The sequence below is a fragment of the Amblyomma mixtum genome, chromosome 5, assembly GCF_055824585.1.
Source record: "Amblyomma mixtum isolate Tamu chromosome 5, ASM5582458v1, whole genome shotgun sequence".
Classification (NCBI taxonomy): Eukaryota; Metazoa; Arthropoda; class Arachnida; order Ixodida; family Ixodidae; genus Amblyomma; species Amblyomma mixtum.
In genome coordinates this window covers 111,563,832-111,580,361 of record NC_143016.1, presented here as the reverse complement: position 1 = coordinate 111,580,361, position 16,530 = coordinate 111,563,832, and the positions used below count along the sequence as shown (strand labels likewise).

The 16,530-nt window shown below is 44.8% G+C and overlaps 1 protein-coding gene across 6 annotated transcripts in view; it reads left to right on the top strand.

Annotated features, from left to right (window-relative positions):
• LOC149343369 (calcitonin gene-related peptide type 1 receptor-like) overlaps window positions 1–16,530 on the top strand; it is a 98,905-nt gene that overhangs the window by 64,740 nt on the left and 17,635 nt on the right. For all 6 annotated transcript variants that reach the window (XM_089545883.1, XM_089545882.1, XM_089545885.1 and 3 more), the window contains 3 exons: window positions 8,214–8,269; window positions 13,317–13,452; window positions 14,630–14,740. In XM_089545883.1, coding sequence (XP_089402009.1) covers window positions 8,237–8,269; window positions 13,317–13,452; window positions 14,630–14,740 — 280 coding nt within the window. In that variant the 5' untranslated portion in view covers window positions 8,214–8,236. The remainder of the gene's footprint in view (window positions 1–8,213; window positions 8,270–13,316; window positions 13,453–14,629; window positions 14,741–16,530) is intronic.

Genomic DNA, 16,530 nt, shown 5'->3' with positions numbered 1-16,530 from the left:
TGCATTACATTTATCTATCTATGCAGACACAACACATAACCAAACGCATCTTTTGAACTGATTAGAATCTTTAGAGGAAAGGTCTCTTGCTCCTCTCCCCTAGAAGAGGAGAGGCTGCGGCGTGGCATTGTTCGCACGTAGCTGATCGCAGCTGCCTCTTCCGAGTACCAACCTTGGTAGGTGGCTCTTGACAGCTGGCAGGTTGCAAAGTATGTCACCGGCAGTGGGTGCGGTGACATCGGGCACATGTCCTACTAATCTGCAGAGCAGTTTTTTGCAGAGAAAATCTGCAGGGCAGTTTTTATATCTGTCTGTGGATTGTACTATGGCAATTTTACCGCTTTGAACACAATGCAGTGCCAAACAGACGTTGTCTGCACTTTGCTGAAAAGCAGAAGATGAAAGGGCACACTAGAAAGAGAAAATAATGAATGTTGTTTTAGTGTATTGCTTATTGCACTTTAGGGGAAATGCAGTATTTATTTTTAATTTCGCGAAATAAGTAGCAAAAGCCAAATACTGAGCCCTTAAAAGGCTAGACTACTTTCATATCACGCAAAAGTACTGGCCTTTAGCACGAAGAGGTTCGAAACAGGAACCTGATTGGTAGTCTAGGCGACCTAAATTTGCGCATTCAAGAAGGGCACATTACAGGTTATCTCGTTATCTCGCGGAGTAGGGTTTCCTTCAACTGAATGTCCTGATCTTCGCAGAATATAATCCGTCGGTAATTAAGTCGTCCCGGCATCCTCATTTCGCATTCAGCACCGAAGCACGGTAGGATTGCCCCCTCAGTCGACATCCGAATTTATAGGCAGCTCATTTGGGCAGATAGGTTGGCAGTCAGCCCGTTTGAGACAGCCTTCTGTATTGCCTATGCGGACTCAGATGCGCCGATCGGAAGCGAGCAGCCCGTATATTTAACTAAAAGGTGAGCCGGGTTCGCGCGAAGCTATTATGAACTGAGGGATATCTCGAAAGGACCCCTCTCGCTGAGAGGTAATGGAACGGGCTGGTCACAGATTATCCGCAAGAGCAAACAAAACTCGACACGTCGTTCCTGGCGACAGCTAACGTTTATCTTCGAGGCATACCTTGAGCCCCGGCCATTTATTTCAGGTGTTGGAGAGCCATAAAAAGAGGTTACGCTACAGCGCTCTCTCTGAAAGATATTTTGGAAGCCTTCTTAAATAAAATATTTTAGAGCAGTGCAAGTTTTTCGCAAGCTTTACTTCACCATTAGGGCAGCAAGTACAACAAGAACTGGAAATTTTGCTGCTAGAAGTTCTCCTTAAATTCCCCGGAGCGTGTAACTTACGACTCACTTTTCTCCGGCAGTATACACTGCGATGAATCAGGTTTTTCACTGACTGAGTGCCAGATTCCCAGAGGAAGATATCTGCCGTAGTCTCTGCGGCTTTTCGCGTACCAAGAAAACAGGTCATTGGGCGTGCGTTGCGCCAGCCCTTACATTTATTATGAAATGCGATGCGAAAAGCTAGAAAAATACAAATATTTCGTTTATTAGTCATTCTGTGAGTTATATCGTAGGTTGCCAAAGCTTCAAATAAAGGAATCATGCATTCTAGTAGCCTAGTGGGGTATCTGCTATTCTACTGTGCTGCACTCTTGTACATCCGCTGCAACTCGACTATATTTGAAGCTGGAATAGAACGTATTAGCGCTGCCACTATACTCTCTTTTATGAGGTATACTATACTCTTGATAATCGAAAATCGTCCTAGTTGCGCTGTGTACCCCTGTTAAATATTTTAACCTTACTAGTACAACCTCTTCATCGCATGTTACTTTTAGACAACGCCGCAAGAACTATGCGCTTTTTTGCCTGTGTTTCTCTACCATTCCCGAGAGTTCCCCTAGAAACCACTTTTTCACTTTAGAACGCCTCTTTACCATGGTTTAGGACGCAAACCACCCCAATTGATATTCCTGGTCGCACACAAAAGGGAAACATGCGCCTTGTGCAGGGATCTCATCAGAACAAGCAAATTTTGATGAAAAGAACGGTCTATGCGTTCCTCAAAACTTACAAACTAGCACGGACGTGAGCGGCTATTTTCAGCTGAGTCGCAAATTAGCGACCAGCCTAAACCTTCAGAAGCCCATGTCAGTGATTCGAATTTGGCATCAAGCTCTACAGCACCTTGCTTCATTCGTCGTCATTCCGCCGCCGCAGTGGCTCAGTGGTTATGGAACTCGGCTGCTGATCCGGAAAGACGCGGGTTCGATGCCAGCCGAGGCGGTCGAATTTCGATGGAGGCGAAATTCTAGAGGCCCGTGCACTGTGCGATGCCCTTCACTCGGGCGTCCCTCATAGCCTGATTTTATTTGGGACGTTAAGCCCCCAGAACAATAAACCACAAAATTTTCGTCATTACACTCTTTCTAGGACCAGACAACTGGCCCGCGATAAGCGAGAAAGAGATGTCATGCGATGGATTTCTTTCTATTGCTCATCAGAAAGTGCATGCGCGACTTTTCCCCTTCAATGAGCAGCGACGGTATCGAAGCTGGCACAGCAAATCACTTTGGCATGCACGGTGTTGCGTGCGAAAAGTCACTCAAGGAACATTGCAGCCTACAGAGAGGCACCTGAGAGAGCCTTTTTTACACACGGATGACGAACGAGATGGCAATGCACTTGACCTCTTACTCTCTCTGCAACTCCGGATAGGCTGTGTTCGTGTTTAAATTAAGTGCTGGCCGGGATTTGCCTCACTTGGACTCCATGCCCATGAATTGGGCGACGTGCAGGGTTGGTAAAACGGTACAGGACGCAGGCGCTGATTTTAGATTAGAGCAACGTGCCTGAAAAACTAAGACCCTTATAATATTAGAGTTAGTTGCAACACTAGGACTGTAGCATTATCGCTTTTTAAAGGACAGTTGCAGACTGATTAAAAAATTGATTAAAACAAAGCAGAAAAGTAGTTTCATTTTTGCCCAATACGCTATCCAGTGCTCATCACCAGAGCTTTTGGACGATTGCAGCCTGCAAAAAAGATACTGTCGTAGCTTTTTCTGGCCTGCGGCTCCATGCGATGCAGCAAGCTAACAGCACTCCGCTCAAGTTACTTCGGTCTCGCAGACCAGGTAACAAGGGTGAGGACATAGGCAACTGTTCTAAAAGCAGCCTTTCATCGAAGTCTCATGTTCTGCTGTTGTTGAATATGGACCCTTAATTAGATTCTTCGATTTTTTCTTTGTCCAAACTGGAAGTTGTCTGGTTCTTTACATGCTTTCTATAGTTAACCTTGCTTTATCTTCTTTTCCCTTCGTTGTGCAAATGCACGCTGTAACGCCGATGCGACAAGAATGCTTGTTTAGCTGATGGCGAGGTTCAAGTTCCACATTGGCTATCGCTGCGCTGCCGAGGTATCAGCAGGGGGACGTTATGTAACGTATGCTGGGAGGAGTTGAGGATTTTCGTACATCCAATTGCGTAACAACACAGCCTGTTTCACTCTAACAGGTGAACCATTGCGTAAACAAGAGCGTTGAAATGGTCTGGAGAGCGCTCTAAAAAGGGACAACAGTAGGTCAGGAGAGTACAGGAGTGAGACTGACTACAGTACAACGTTCTAATGTACGAAATCGGGAATTCTAGAAGGATCACTTTGATCTGAGTAAAATGTGTTCGCCTGTCGTGCTTCTGCAATTTATGGGTTGTTTTGATTATGCACACCTTGGTTAAACCGATGTTTTTTAGCGGATTTCTTGATTAAGTAGAGTCGATGTATTAAGCGAAAGCATTAAAAGCCTCATGGTGAAAGAAACGTAGAAGAACGGAAGATTGGGCGAATTGGTGTTCCATGGCGAAAGTACATATAAACACGTGCCAGCCATTGTAAAATTCGCCCGTTAGCTTGAGTAGTGTGACACCACGAGACTGGACGTGACCTCACGAGACGAGTCGTGGTGAGACCTGACCAGAAGTGACTTCAGCTCAGGGAAAGGCATCATGAGCTGCTCATGGTATCCCACCGCCCGCACATAATGAGATTGGGTGTCCCACGCAGTTTTTCTTTTTCTTTTGCGGGCTGCTTAGGATTCCTTGTTTCACACTCCCTGTTTATATTAGAGCGATAGCTTCAAAGGCCCCCCTAACCCAGAAAACCTCTCGTCGGCTTTCTGAGCGAAAAATCTCGCGAGAATCACTCCCGCAGGTGGTGCCGAGAGAGCAACCTAGGAGGCAGGTGGGTCACATGGTTCATGTGACGTTGGGGCCTCATTAGAGCCTGCTTGAGTCGTACAAGGCCCGCAGCTGGGAGCACCTGCCATCGCAGGGCAGGGGCACATCGCTTAACCGCTGCACCACTGCGCCAGGAGGTGTATGAGGACTCCCAGGGGTCTATGAATATTAAGTAGAGACTGAATTTCTATGTATATCGCAATTACCCCAATGCGCTATAGCGTCCTACCGTTGAGGTGGAGCTTAAGTGTCTCCTCGGAGTTTTACTCAGGGGCTACAGTATGAACTTCAGCGTGATAGCGTTAAAAGCCCCGTTACCTGGCAAATTCGGCGTTGGCGATGTCGGCGTTGTGAGCGAAAAATCACGAGCATGACTCTGGCAGGTGGTGCCCAGAGAGCAACATAGCAGGCAGGTTGGCATCTTGGTTACGTGACTTTCTGGCGTCGTCATAAGCTGCCCACCGGATTGTGAGCAAACTACCCACCGTGGCAGGTGGTAGTTAAATTAATGATTAGTTGCTCGGTAAGAGCAACCGGCGCTACAGAAGGCCTGCCGCAGGTAGCACCTGCCACCGCCGCAGGGTGCACCTGCCACCGCCAGGCAGTGGCGCATCGCTTAACCGCTGCACAAAAGCACCAGGAAGTATATGACTACCAGGGGGTATATGAGTGTAAGGTAGCGAATGACCTTTTGCATATATGACAATTAACCCATTACTCTATGGCGTCATACTTTTATGGCAGATCTTAAGTGTCTCCTCCAACAGTTTGTCCGATCTGCTGTCTGATATATTTCTTTCCTGATTATTTTTCCACCGCTTGTGGGTTCACGTTCCCGCCTGAAAGAAACCGCCAGTGGTAATGCGAAGCACCAATATCTTCCGATAAGTTTGAGGGTATATAAAAAAAATAAACAGGAAGGAACCTTTGTTCAATAATACCATAAAGTCTTTACATTTTAAGTATTGTTGCGCACTAGAAAGCACTTTTTCTTGCAAGCCGTTATCATGGATCGATAAATATGCTTCCAGGAACAAATAGGTGGAAATCTTGTCCCAATAATTCATGAAAGAAAATAATCGTGATACAGCTGCCATCCCTTGGAGATGATGTGGGCGGTCTGCCACGTTAGGCGTTCACATTGCGCTTTATGCAATAGCACCAACTGGCCCTCTATATGCTTTGAAAGATTTTATGCTTAGGGTCTTCGTTCTATAGTTGTAGCCTTTATATGGACGAAAAAGAAAAGTTAGCCTTTTTGCGGACTCACATGGCAAAGCGCTAGCTCAAGAAAAAAAGTTGAAATTTCAAGAAAATTCTGTATTCGTTGTTTACGCAGTCCAATTCGAGCTAAGAAGTGGTCAGTCGTTCAGCCATCCATGACTAGGCCAGCCGCTTATTCTCTTTAGTAATTTTATTAGCTTTTTCCTGGTTATGTGAACTGAGTGAATGCAAGTATATGAAAACTAACCGGAGTGTTTTTTGTTTTTTTTTCAAGTGAGGGCGACTCCAAAATGAGCATGAATTTCCACGCAGCTGCCATTTTTTTTTTCGCCTACAGTAGGCTTCGCGCTGACAGCTTCACTTAATGGACTAAAGTCGCAGCCTCCGCATTTACACCGTCGAGAAAGTTACGACACGAACGATTGTGTTTCTGGTGACCAACCACTGAAGGTATAAATTGTGGTTTGTTTAACAATTACGAATCGTTTGTTTCCTGAACAAAATTTTCAACGTAGCATGCTCAAGATGGTACGGGGCATGTAATGAGCATGCAATAAATATGTGTTTCCCACAAGTTCCATTGGTGTAAATTTTCAATAATTTCAAAATTTTTACAGCCTCTCCATCTGCACGTAGAGTAAAACGAGCAAGCTGCGATTTTAGCACAGCCGTCGAAGCAGGTGTCCCTGGAAAATGCCTCTCTCGTGCGACATGTAAGGTGGCTAAAAGAACAAAGTGTCAACTCATGATTTATCCGACCAGTGGGGCGATGATTTACCCGATGATTGGGGTCCTAAAAAGTATGCCTTCTTTCCTCTCATTGCTCATTCTTTCTTTGTCGCCACTTCAGGTGCAACGCGCCGAACTGTGACATTTAAAATGATCAACTCTTCACCTAGAAGGAGCATATTCTTTTGCTTCGGTAAAAAGTGAAATCTCGATCATTCCTTGATTATCAGCTAGCACTTTTCATTAGCAGAAGGAAATTCTGCTGCTATTTAGCATTGCTGTGAGCTGCTTCTTAGTGTGATTATTCCTAATAAGCTCCCTCCTAAGAGGACACAAGAAGTCGTATTCTGCACACAGGTAGCTTGGTTCGAAATGTTCAGAAGTTAAATATTTGTACTGAGCTATATGATTGGTATTCCTCTTTAAAATGCCCAAACTAACGAACGTTCAGACGCAACAAATTGTTCTTCCGTTCGCATTGATTGCAGGACACTAATATTAATTTTATCTACGCTCCTCCTGCCGAATATAGACACACACAAGCACTGGTGTGGACATTTTGTTTTCATTCCTCCAAGTAGCTCCAGCCTAGTTCATCGCATAGAATGTTTATGCGCACCGCGTTAACCATATCTCTTAGACAGGAGCTTGTACAGTGCATCTGAAGCGAATGGACGCGTTACATGCTTGGTTCTATCCCAAATGGAAAATATTCTTTGCGATAGGCAGCGAAGACATTTCTTCTAATTCGTAGGCTGATAGTCTGAATGATATTAGAAAAAAGAGAATAAGTCTGTACGTTTATTTATAGTCCCTGTACGAGCTATAGTAAAATGAAATATTTCCTCAAATTCACTGAAAGTGAACCACGCCGAGCAAATGCCAACAACAAATCCCTCTAATATCGAGACAGATTGAGTACTGGACGACTTACTTCTCGAGAAATGTATTCATCGCTGAAAGTGCTCTGCCTCAAAGCACAGCACATTCTAAGCTTCTCGATAAAATTTTGAGACAGAGACTAGCCCCTAGCGACAGTAGCTAAAACTGGTCTCATTAGTGTCAATTTTGCCTCAGTGTCAGGAAATAATGACAGCAGTGCGCCCGCCGATTTTGCACAAGTCAGTCTTCAATCCACGTCTTCCTGTTCATTTTCGTTGGACGCTACGCCCGATAAAGTATTTACATCGGCAAGGAATTCGTTCGAACGTGCCTCTAGCGTGTCTCAGTGAATAAAAAGCCAGTTGATAAAGGGTACAGATTTCTAGAAGCAAGCGTCAGAGCCTTCCAAACGTGGTCTCCAGTTAAGACGGTTTTGGATGCGAGGTTACAATGCCAAAAAACTGTCTTCTTGGATTCAGGACTGAGTGCCATATCAGAATGCTGGAGAACCTTGTGCGGACAAGGAAAAGAAGAAACTAAAAAGAAAGAAAAGAAGACTGCATGGTGATACGCTAGCTTGAAGTTTATAACTTCGTTCACGTAATATTACTACAGACTAGGGACGCAGCCCTTTTGCTGTTCAAGAGATAAATAAGTTGAGTGAGAGATGTGCTAGTGGGTGTCCTTGGGGCGCGCGATAGAATTTTTGACGAGCTGTTTTAGTCATACAGACAAAGTTGCACACGAAAAGAATTATTACTTTTTTTGTGACCGGCTGTAGAGGAGATGGTATGCCGCTTCGAAGCCTATCGCGTCTTTCCAATTGCTGTTTCTAAGTGCAGTTCTTTTTATTCATATTTAATGGTTACTACCTCTTTTATTTTCCTGTATCTACTTGGAAAATAACATAATAGGATATGGTTGAGTCTGCCGGTACGGTAACTGTGTGCATATTCGAGAAATATCTATCTGCCGGTTACTTAGTTTGTAGATTTTAATGCTCCAAATGGAAACTTAGGTCTCTGAGGCAAGCTATTGAGGAGGGATCCTGGTTGATGTTCCCACGGAGTTCCGTATGCTAAGAGGTTTTTAAGTGCGGCATATTTAGGTTTTCTATCGAGACAATGATCATTAACCTTCTTAATTCTATGCTTTTATCTTGCAGGTTGTAAAATCCTGTCCATTACCATGAGTGGAGATTGCCGGGTGTCCGTCACACTGGTAAGAAACTGAAATTATTGCATCTGCATGCTGCCACCGATGCGCTATGCGTACTTAGCTGTAGATGTCGGAAACTCCGATAAGTAGCCGAGTGCGATTGGACATCTGAACAGTAATCATATCTATTGTGGCTTTATGCTGTTGCCTTTAGGTTTCATTTCTGTACTTCAGCTGTTTTTATTGCAGTGTTTTTACAGCGCGCCAAGACAATTAATGATTGAAATGCATGAAAAGGAACTAATTGTTTGCTCCGTCTAGCTCTAGATTAATGAGCGCATGTCATTGAGCAAGGGTATTTTGTAAAATGTATGAACCTAGTTTTCCAAACGAGATCCTCGTATTGTGGCAGAAATTTCAGGAAAACATTAGGTTTTGAGAACCAAGAACAACAAGGCCCTGGAATCGAGTGAGTGGGTTCACTGACGTAGTCTGCGCAACGGTCTGAAGGGCACGCCACTTGAGAAAGAAACATACGAGTGATGAGGCTGTTTTCTTGTTTTTTCTTATGAAAAACACAAGAGAACACCCTCACCTACTTTTGTCTTTGCGCGTTGTCGTGCCCTTCTTGCTCCTAGAAACTAAGAGTTAAAAGAGATATTTTTAACTTGTTACATCGCCACTAAACTTCCTACAAGAGCGGTAGAAAACATTTTCATTGAAGGCCCATCTTAAGGGTCACGTAGGCCCGTATCTCCATTTCTGGAGTGACACCAGGAGATTACACTGTGCAAAGGGCATTCTTTCGATCACAGGCGAAGAAACAGGTTAGCGTCTGTGGGTTCACAGCAGTTTCAGTACTCTGAACATGTTTTGACACCTTCGTGGCAAACCACGCAGCAAACAACGTTTTAAATTCTTCTCGGGCAGAAGCGCTGTGGAACCTTTGACCAAGAAGAAAGTGCTTGATGGGTGTTACTTTCTGCTAAATCTTCAGGACTTTCCTGACATGCTACTTTTTAGTAATACTAAGACTCTAGTGACTCTTTGAGCAACGTTCTTAGTTTGTGAACGCCCAGCGAGGTGTTGCCGCCAGTTGGTTTTGGTAGCGCGGATCACGTAATGCTCAATGCGGCAATAAAAAATTATCAGACCGTCTAGCATTACTAAGCGCTTAATATCGTACAGTAGAAATTACCACGGTGGGCACTTAATGTCCTTAGGTACTCTAAAGCCATTTACCTAAATGTCTTTGCCATAAAGGCCTTTGGTCTAAAGGCTTTCAACTTCAAAGCCTTTCCCGCAGAAGGCATTTACTATGAAGGTCTTCACCCGAAAGGCCTGCGACCTAAAAGCCTTTATCCTTAAGGCATTTACCTCGACGGCCTTCAACCAGGTGTACCTTCAACCCCGGTCTTCACCCAAGTGAAGGTGAAGGCCTGCCAGATGTACACACCTGGCACACCTAGAGCTGTGGGCAGGACGGCCGCTTGCCACAAAACAGGCTTTAGGGACGTACACATAAGCCCTGTTTACTTGAACCCGACAGACAGGACCGGGTAGAGTCAGCGTCGGGTTAGGAGACTGACCCCAGATTCGCCTCCCTAGGTGTTTACATGAACTCGGTTCAAGCGCGTAAGTATCGCAGCGTCGCCTGTCGTCGAGGTTTTTAGAAAGGCGGGTCAAGCGGGTTAACCGACCCCCTGCAGGCGTGTTGACTCGCTCTGCCGCTCATTTTACTCGACCCGACAGCGTTTACATGAGCCCGACAATTTTTTTTTTAACCGACAAGCAAACTCGACTCGACTCTATCGAGTTCATGTAAATAGGCTTATCTATGTACTGTAGGGAGTCAGAGACTGAGTCCTCTACTAGCTAAACCGAGTGCATCCCTGATGACGCGGTCAAGCCGATTACCAGGTGTCTACTGCTTTATTCTCCCTCGTGCGTGGCTCCAGTAGCCGGCGCCAGTGCGTGTCGCGAGAAAAGGCGTTGAAGAGCCGATGGTGCCGATAGCGCCGCAACATGTAGTATCTATGAACAAAATAAAAAAATGCAGAAAGGAGTGCTACTGCACTAAAAACAAAATTGCAGCGGTGGTTAATAGTCATAGCCACCCTTTCGGCAGGAAGGCATTTTTCTACCGCTGTCTTTCCCGCTTCCTGTGTTGTCCTACCGTCTACGGAAATTCAAAGCATGCACGAGGTAGACGCCGTGCGCAATGTCATCAAACACGTTTCCTACTGAAGAAGGATGGATAACTGGGCGAGTTTGTACTGATACATCGTGGGAGGGAACAGCGCGAAACAAAACGACGGACATTCTTCTTTCCCGCCACTAGACCAATGGTAGTTGCTCTGTTTGTTCACGTGAGTGTGATGTTTATATGTTTTCGTTTTTCAATAAAAAATTCAGTTTCGAGTCAGCGCTCGTCTTTTTGTCCTCTTCCTTTGTCCGTCGTTTTGTTTCGCGCTGTTCCCTCCCACAACGTTTCCTACTCAAGGAAGGTGAAAGAAAAGGCGAAGTGTCTTAATAAGTATCGCTGCGCTCGAGCGCACATCGCATCTTACCTGGAGTGCCTAAGTTCTTGCGTATTGAGCACACTCTTGAATATTGTTTTGTTTTTCATTGAACTGAGACGCTTCGTACATTCTTCTTTCCCGCCATCTATTGAGCTCATTTCCCTGCTTCGCAGCGCGTCTATGGAAAATACTTCCAGACCTTTTTGCTGTGCGAAAATTACGATTCCGTGACAAGCTTTTTCCGAAAAGCACAACTATCTACGCAATTCCACTGCCACAAAAGTTGCTCCTGAATACGCCAAACCGATTTTCTGAAGCACAGAATATCCTATACGTGACTGTATCTTAATTATACCATCTTACATTTTCTCTGCAATTCGTCAACACCTATGCAATTTTCTTCACCCAGCCATGACGAATAAATCGACGACCCATAACTTGAGCAATCAGCTGGCGCCATGCAGCTGAGAAATTGCCATGTGACTCGTTTTGACAGCCCCAGTTATTGCACAAAAATGTGCTTCACATGTCTCGAAGATTGCCGTATCTCGCCGAGTAAACCAAATACGATTTATCTGTTCTATTTCAATGCAGACGTTCGTGTTGGTGCAATGGTATGGTGACTGATTGGAGTGACTGGCCTGAATAAAATACAGAAAGTTTAACATGACAAACACTAAGCCTAAAACCTGTACTTCAGAGTTTTTGCACGAGGGAAAAAGCTATTTCTTTAAGGGTGCATTGTTGAGATCCTTATAGCTACATTGTTCCTTGGATTAAGTCCAGTTAGACAAAGGATACAGGAACTGCTGCCGTAAACGAAAGAACCATTCACGTGAAAAGAATGGAGGACGTACCGAATGAAGGCTGCTCGTTTTACTGCCTCTACAATGTCGAATGGGAGCTACATTATTCTGATACATAAGGTGCATAGCCGCCTTCAGTGCCGTAACGTACAGGCTTTGCCAAAAGTATACAGCCCAAGTTATTTATTTCTGAGCCATGCGGCGTGCCTTGTTGTACACCGCCGGGGTTGCAGATATCCTCATGATGAAAGATGAACGTCCTTACACCACTGCAAAAACAAGGACTACCACGAATGCTTGAAGAGCCCAACACACGAACTAAGAAGAGACCCCCTTGGTTTCTTTACCTTTCACAAAGGCTGTACAATTTATTCAGTAACACCAAGTACGAAAACACCGCATGAAAGAAAAATGAGGAATGCAGGCGCACATACGGCACCTTTTGCTTGATTGTTAAAGCTTTTTAAAGTCTACCATCCCCAAAAGCGGAAACAAAATGATGATGGCAAATGGTGATTCAGCATCTATGAGCTTTAATTGAAGCTTTCTTTAGTAGAGATTTCTTGAGATGGTGAGGGCCTTACGGCAGCTGCCAGTTAACTGTCTTATTTTGTTATTTTGCTGTATGCGCCCCCTAATTTAGAAATCTAAAGCAGAAGTTGAGCGGAAGTTTTATTTACGGCGAAACATGCAGATATGTTGGCATTTGGTCGTAGAGAATTCTTTTCTTTTACCCGTCTATTCCATTTGCACGTACCAAGGAATGAAAAAATAGGAACTGTCGTACTGTTCCCATCCATTATGTTTAGCTTCACGTCCTTGAAGTCTAATTTATCCTCTTTATCCTTATTGTGAATTGGAAGCCCACTCATAACATCATGTAGAGCGGCACTGTTTCTCTAATGAACTTAAATATTTGTACTTCAGTGTGCTTCGCAATGTATTCCTACATTTCCTCCCGCTAACATTCTTTTCGTTCTCGGGTGCTGCGCATCAGAACGAAAAAAAAGGTCACGGGTAACGTCACCAGATTGATATTTGATCCGCTCTGTGATCACATCAGTCCGTACAGGATGATCGAGTTTGGTGGCGAATAGATTGCTTGTTTAATAAATATAGAGCGCGTATTTTACTCTGGAAAAATGTGAGAAGAAAATCGCAAAAGGGACCATAAAATTATTGTCGTTGGAAGTTTTTGTACGCAAAATGTGTGCACATGCCCCATCCTTCACAGGTGTCGCGTTCTTAGTAGAAAAACGCGGAAAAGGCTTGGTCGCGTGGTTCTTGGCATTGCAATAAAGAGTAGTTTCAAGCACTTAAGTGCTTTTAGGTCTCATTCTGCAGTAGTTCTGAACAACACGGCGGCGGCCTTTCCCAGAGAGTTTTTTGGGCCAATTTTTAGAAATGTAGTTAAACTTTCGTTTTCCCAGCTAGATTCAAGCCGATGATAACGCGAAGGTCATAATTAGGCTTAGCAGGCAGCATCGGCGACTACCGCTGACCGCGTTGAGCCAAGTCAAAATTTTTTTTGAAATAGAATTTTTCTTGCATGCGTTTGCGTAGAGTAAGGTGGTGTACAAAATCACTATTTATAACGCATCTCTTCGTGGCTGCTCTGCCCGAGCTTGACAATAAACAGACGTACAGACAACTAAGACAACTATAAGGGGCGAAAAAATATCTAGGCTACCTGTAATGATACTTCTATGAATGAACGTTTTGCACGGCTTTTTTTTTTTCTCCTTGCATGCGGCAGCGTGATTTCTTGCTTGTTCGGTGCAGCTCCTGTCAGCCTGTCTACTGCCCTGGTGCAGCACCAGTGCACATGGCACCCGCACCGAGCGTGTGTTCGCTCAGCTGAAGGCCCTGCGTGAATGCGAGCAACGGGCCCTCTTTGACGCTGGCGACAACGACACCGGTGAGCATTAATCTACCTTGCGTGATGTCAGTAGCACGAAAAGGGGTGAACAGTTGAACCTAGTCCAATGCTAAGCTGAGCGTTTGTTCTTCAGGTACTCCATGCTGCATTTTCTTGGAAGGTAAAATGGAGTTTTGAATAACGACGGAGATTAAGGAACGTGCCCACAGATCTGCAGAAACGTGTTTCACCATTTTTGTCATTTTCGTTTCCTTCTTTTTTGCGCTTTCTTGTACCTGCTTGTCTCAATTAAAGGGAATTTTCAGTAATGCTCGACGGAGCAACAATTGTCTAGGGAAACCGCTTTGCATAAGCAAGAGTTGAAGCGCCTTTGTTAGCCCAAGCAATTTACAGTAACTAATTATTTACAGTCTTTCTCAAAAATATACAGGCCAATGGATTTGCTTCCAAACCGTGTAGCGGAGCTCTTATGCACATCTCATAGTTCTGAGCTTGGGAAGGTTGATGACTTCAGTTTCTCCTGCCTTTATGAGATTAGGGTCCCTGAGTGTGCAAGAGAAGCCGCGCTACCGGGCTCAGAAGGAGACCGTTCATGCCATATATATTTGACAAAGACTGCACATGATGTCGTATCTTGCATAAGCGCAGCATGAACAGAGAAAAATTGGAGAGATCAGAGCATTCCTAAAATATTAGCATGAAAACGTCTGCTCCTGCTGTTTTGTACCATTTCGTGTCATAACCGCATGGGCAGGCTTTCGACTTCTTTTTCGCCGGAGATAACTGCAGAAAGCGGTAACAGGTTCGCTGCTATGCTAGTTCGAAAATGTCGCGGCGTTTGCTAAAGTAGGCAAGAAGTACCAAAGCTATTCGCCTCACTGCGACGGGAAACGTTAATCCAGTAGAACCAGCTAATTCAATGAAATTTATATGCACATATGAGCCGAGTACGCACACAAACGTGCATTGGCACAGCGGCAGAGATATAAACATGCCAATTGAAATCTCCATCCTGTAGTTTCCTGAGCCATGGTAAACGATCGAGACAGGTGCTAGCAAGAAGGCTGCACATGTCTTCTGGGAGCCTGAAGGCCCTCAGAGACGTTAAACGGATCAGCCAGAAGCGACACTAGGATTAGAGCGCTCATTATTCTGATTCTGGAAGAAGACAGGGTGTAGTCTAAATGCGTTACCGCTTTTTCGTTTTCTGCGCCAGCTTCTTGTGACTGGAGGTTTGACGGCTGGCAGTGCTGGCCACCGACCCCACTGGGGGCCACTGCTCGCGCCCCATGCCCGGACCTGCTGCCCGGAGAGGTGAATTCTACCGGTCAGTGCAGACACACCACGTATATTGTTTGCATGCCACACCGATTATTTTCTCTGTTCTGCCCCATACTAGCGTTTGCTGAAGCAATGCTATTCACACTTATCCAATCGATATGAAGCTTACGCCGTGGAAGTGGTTGTTTGTTGATGGCTTTCTCCAGCTTAGAAAAGCAGGACTACATCCATCGCATGTGTTCGAAATGGATGCAAAAGTGGCATGAGGTTTCAGAATATTGCAAAGGTAGATTCGTCTTCATGGAAAAAAAGCCGCCTTCAGAAGGCGTAATCAAATAGACTCAAAATTCCTAAAATTGCTGGTATAAAATGCCGTGAACGTGGTAACTATATCGAAACGATCCGGAGAAAAAGGAAAGGCTACGCGAGAACGGGCGCAAGGCGCGTAAATATTCCTCTTCGAAAGCGCTACTTTGTGCACCCTGTCATTAGTCAATGATTACTTCCAGTGCACAGTGAAGAAACAGTCCTGTTCGATTCATCACTTGAGCGGTAGGGGAGGCGTTGGATTCAGCTGCATGCCAAATTAAGCGGTGACTCAAGTGAATGAATATGGCGGCAGGTTTAAATATTCTCATGTTGGTTGCTTAGCTTGTTAAATGCGACCCTATCCGGGCTTCACGAGGGTTTTTGTAATTTTTATAGGAGAAGTGGAAATTTCATGGCCACTTCTTTCACCCTTTACCTGTTTTATTTGAGCCAAATTTATAAAATTTCATTTCATATCAATGCGTATACTTGATTCAGTTAAAGTAATTTTTTTAACTGTTGCTGTAAAAAATGTTGCGGGTGGAGGGACAGAAGACAGTGGCTGTGTGCTGCCACCATTCCCTGCCGCACCTATAGACGTTGCAGCGGCGTTTTATGCAGGAAAAATGGGGCTGTTGCAGTTAACAGCGCGATAGACAGTTGGGCTACGTCACGCGACATAAGGCGCTAATCAGCTTGCCAGAATTTTCCAAAATAAAGTGGAAAAATTGCCTGCATAATGTCAAGCTTTCATTGGGGCATCAAAGAATTAGAATCGTTGTCATCATAGTGCAGCGCAGTCATGCACCCCCCCCCCCCCCCCCCTCTCCGATTACAAAGAACAACGCGCTCTTGTTTGAAGCCAGGCGCACGTTTACGGCAGAACGTGGCGAAAAAGGGGCGTAATTTAGTGTGGCTTATTGGGTAGTTAGCAGGTTTTCGCGGTTCTCTTCTCGATAAAATCCAGGCGTAAGTTGTCGGCTCCGAGGCCAATTAAGTAGATCGACGTGATAAAGGGGCGTGAAGCGAGTTGGAAGGGGGGGGGGGTGGTTATAGAGGTATAAAAACAGACGACGGAAGAATAAATTCGCAGCTGAATCTTTAATATGGAAAACAAACAGAAATCAAAACATGCAAAAAAAAAAAACAGTAGATGAAGGAGTTTTGCTTCTGCTCGATGTTTTCTTAGGTAAATTTTTTTCTCGGCTACCAATGTAGGGAATGTGCTAAGTCTTGCCATTTGGGAGCATGGCCGACACTTATCTAGTTAGGAACGTTCACCACCAATTACCCCCGTTAAGTAAATCACATTATTCCTTCGCCTGGAGCATGTTTGCAGAGCACAGCCAGCCGACACTTAATGTGGCGGTGTTGAAGATTATGCAGAGCACGCCCGACCACTCCTTGTTCTCGAAGCCGGGGCAGCTCAGTTTATCGCTTCATTGTTTCGATGCCGAACAGACTCGTTACTCACATAATAAATAACACTCATCAAAACTTTGCTACAAGTTCATTTTATGGTTTTTC